Source organism: Cibotium barometz, chromosome 2, assembly GCF_041138505.1.
Source record: "Cibotium barometz isolate CiBa-2024 chromosome 2, ASM4113850v1, whole genome shotgun sequence".
NCBI classification, from domain to species: Eukaryota; Viridiplantae; Streptophyta; class Polypodiopsida; order Cyatheales; family Cibotiaceae; genus Cibotium; species Cibotium barometz.
The window spans coordinates 38,603,535-38,607,163 of NC_141047.1; the positions used below are offsets into that span (position 1 = coordinate 38,603,535).

General features: G+C 43.6%; 1 protein-coding gene across 1 annotated transcript; it reads left to right on the forward strand.

Annotated features, from left to right (window-relative positions):
* The first annotated feature begins 1,664 nt into the window (after window positions 1-1,664).
* Window positions 1,665-3,426, forward strand: LOC147641039 (uncharacterized). The gene is made up of 2 exons (XM_086809559.1): window positions 1,665-2,658; window positions 2,767-3,426. Exons 1-2 carry the CDS (start codon window positions 1,895-1,897, stop codon window positions 2,918-2,920), a joined length of 918 nt encoding a protein of 305 aa, XP_086665685.1. The 5' UTR covers window positions 1,665-1,894; the 3' UTR covers window positions 2,921-3,426.
* The last annotated feature ends 203 nt before the right edge of the window (window positions 3,427-3,629 follow it).

Consider the following 3,629-nt stretch of genomic DNA (forward strand, 5'->3'; position numbering starts at 1 on the left):
GTATATGCGAATACGGCCACATTTGTGTGGCTGCACATCTTGTCATGCCCATATTGTTTGCCCATATTTTTGCTTGGATTCTCTCTCCTCTCTCCTCCCTCCTCCCTTGTATGTACGGCCACTTTGCACAACCAAAACAGCCTCATTCTCTTATAGTGCTTATAGTCCTTAGATTAGTGGTTTTAGTTACGTGGTATCTCCTAGAATCAAGCCACTTGTGTGTTTTTTTAAAAAGAGTTGCGAAGATGTGGAAAATCACCATCATTACTCTCTCTCCTTTCTCCTCCCTTGTACGGCCACTTTGCACGACCAAAACTGCCTCATTCTCTTATAGTGCTTATAGTCCTTAGATTAGTGGTTTTAGTTACGTGGTATCTCCTAGAATCAAGCCACTTGTGTGTTTTTAAAAAAAGAGTTGCACATGTCTTTTTATGGTAATTGAAGATGTGGAAAATCACCATCATTACTCTCTCCCTCTCCCTCTCTCTCTCCCCTCTCTCTCTCTCTCTCTCTCTCTCTCTCTCACACACACACACACACAATCAATCACGGCTCATCTTGATCATCATTTTCAAAAACAAATGAACTAAAGCATCGCTGCACACATTAACAACGAACTCCCTCACAGGGTTCAGATAACGACCATATTAACAAGCGCTTAATTAACATAATTAATCCATCATATTTCTCTCTTTGCCCTTTCGCCTAAGGTCACCCCTCTATTGTGATTAATACAAAACAAAATTGGGCACCCATATTGTGTAACGTCTTATTATTCCTATACATAGTTTGCACGTTAATGGATCACAAGGTGCACCGACCTACACTTGTCAATTCCAAAACTTCTTCACGTTATTTCTTAAAATAAAGCACGGAATTCTTACATTAAGGAAAGTTTTGATAAAACAAATCTTTCTTGGACTCGAACTATTCAACTGTAAGAAGATTGTTTTTAAATGTTCACAAAAGTAAATGTCAAATTTGAAGAATTATGGGGACATACCATCTCGTGGCGTTCGTAGACGCATACAATTAATGAGGCGAGACTCAAGAGATGACAGCGAGAAGATGGGAGCGCTTCCAATAATGAAGGCAGCGTAGGTGGCGCCCGATCAGGATCAGCAGCGGCGGCCCGCATGCATCGATCAATGGAGAGAGAGAGAGAGAGAGAAGACAGGCGCGCTTTCGGCCAGCACGGGGGGAGAGAGAGACACACGGGGGAGAGAGAGAGTGTGTCTCTCACACACACATAGTCGCTTTCGGCTTTGACCAGCACGAAAGCCTAGCTTTCCGTGCCACGAAACCTTCTAACCGTGCGCGTGCGAGCCAGTGTTGGCTGGCAGAAAACATTTTACTTCCAAACTCAAAATTTTTAAATTTTTTTCTAAAGGTTTTTTAGCAAAATTATAACTAAAATCCTTAAAATTTGTAGGTTTTTCTAAATTGTTATTTTGAAATTTGAAAGTTATTTTTAAACCTCGGTTTTTTCGCGTGGCCCTTAGTACTTTACCAAGCCTTACGTTAACTCGTTTTGCAAAAGTCTTGCCGCCTACGCTTCCTCGTTGCTCGCCCTTCTCTCCCCCCAACACGCTGCTCCCTTCTCTCTCCCCAACACACGCTGCTTTCTTCCTCTATATATCCTAATTACATGACAAAGCCTCTCTAGCACATAGCTTCTGTAATTTGCAGGCGTTCTTACCCCCCTGCAGGCTTTCTTCCTCTATATATCCTAATTACATGACAAAGCCTCTCTTGCACATAGCTTCTGTAATTTGCAGGCGTTCTTACCCCCCTGCAGGCTTTCTTCCTCTATATATCCTAATTACATGACAAAACCTCTCTTGCACATAGCTTCTGTAATTTGCAGGCGTTCTTACCCCCCCTGCAGGCCTTCATGGATCTCCTTCAGCAAAGGCTGCAATTACGACACTTCTATAATAATTGCATGTTCAAGCCAGCCAGTGCCTTAAAATCCAACGCTTCTTGTAGCACTGCAATTCGCCAGGTTATTGGCTTCAACATTCCAAGTGCACAGCTAGAAACAGAAATGCCGCAACAAATTATAGGTAATGATGATGAGGTTGATGGAGAGCCTCATTCTGCCCATCATGAGTCCATGCCACCACCTCATGATCATCCCCATCCCACCCCATCATCACAATCGCAACGAGTGTCGGCACCTGCATTTTCTGCTTTAAGAGAGCTTCTCCTCACCAGTACATACACCACTAACTCATCAACACAAGAGGAAAACAACACCAAGGTGCACTCTCCGTCGCAATTGCAGATGGCCACTAGTGTAATTAACCTAGCAGCAGTAGCTGCTACACCCCCAGTTCTGCACAGGAGTCCAATGGCGCATGCAAAATTCCCAATTCAGCCAGCCTCAATCGATTTCGATGATCCTTGCCAATCCCTTAATAAAGCAATTACTAGCTCATGCCTTGATCAGGCGCATAACCTTACTTATGCTAATCCACAACCTCACAAGCATGCATCCCCCAACCGCTCCTTGTGTACCTTTCTAAAAATAACGAGCTCTGACCCAGCAGCTGTTGCCAGCGTCGATGGCGCTGCTCAATCGTCATCGCAAGACTTTCTGCGATCATGCCATCGCTGCAAGCGCCACCTCCAAGGACTTGACATCTTCATATACAAGTAAGCATCGATCTTCTGCATTTCTAACTGTTATTGATTATCCTTCAAAATCTCGCGGGCGCAGGTGTGTCTTAAGTCACATACTTGGCCTTCTCTCATTTGTTTCAGAGGAGACAAGGCATTTTGTAGCCTGGAGTGCCGCTATCATCACATGGCGAGGAAAAAGCAACGCATTCCTCCTCTTCCTCCTCAAGTACTGCGCCTATGTTCTCTTTATGATGAACACCCGCATGCAAATAACACCGGCGCGGCTGCAGGTTAACTACCTTGCCATAGAGCCCCATCTCCTCTAGGAATCTACCACGACCTCTCAACTCATTTCATTCTCCATTAAACAAAGTTTTCCTCCCATTAAACAAGCTGTGTTTCTAGTAATTATGACCTAATTGCGAGCGTTCTACTCCCAATGGGACCTTTAGGAGCCCCAAGAACCCCGAAATTCGGGGAGATTAGACTAGCAGATAGGAAATCAGCCAATTTTTGCAATTTTGAGAAAGAAAGTACTTGTGGAGCAGATGCCAATACGAAGATGTGTAAGCGACCACGTCCATGCTCACATGAAATAATGCATGGGACGCACACATAAATAGACCACATCAATTCTCTCTTACAAGGGGTGTCCTCCCAGAGATTTTGAACCCACAACCTCCTTGTAAGGATTCATGAACTCTAACTACCTCTAGGTTAGATTTAGAACCCACAACCTCCATGTAAGGATTCATGAACTCTAACTACCTCTAGGTTAGATTTAGAACCCACAACCTCCATATACGGAGTCATGAACTCTAACCACTAGGTTAATGCCTTGGCAGCAAAAGAGACAAGCATTATTCCTATAAAAATACTTTAGTCTTAGACAAGTGGTTCCATGGGTCAACAAAGTGTTCAAAATTAATCACAAGTTGCATTAGCCTAAGTTGAGAGTCCCATTTAATTCATGTTATCAAGCCTATCTGATGATTTCTGTATAC

What these genes read in the sequence shown, in the direction of transcription:
- LOC147641039 (XM_086809559.1), top strand. Translation starts at nt 1,895, where the DNA reads ATGGATCTCCTTCAGCAAAGGCTGCAATTACGACACTTCTATAATAAT. An exon ending in CTTGACATCTTCATATACAA is followed by an intron (nt 2,659 to 2,766) that starts GTAAGCATCGAT and finishes CATTTGTTTCAG; the next exon opens with AGGAGACAAGGCATTTTGTA.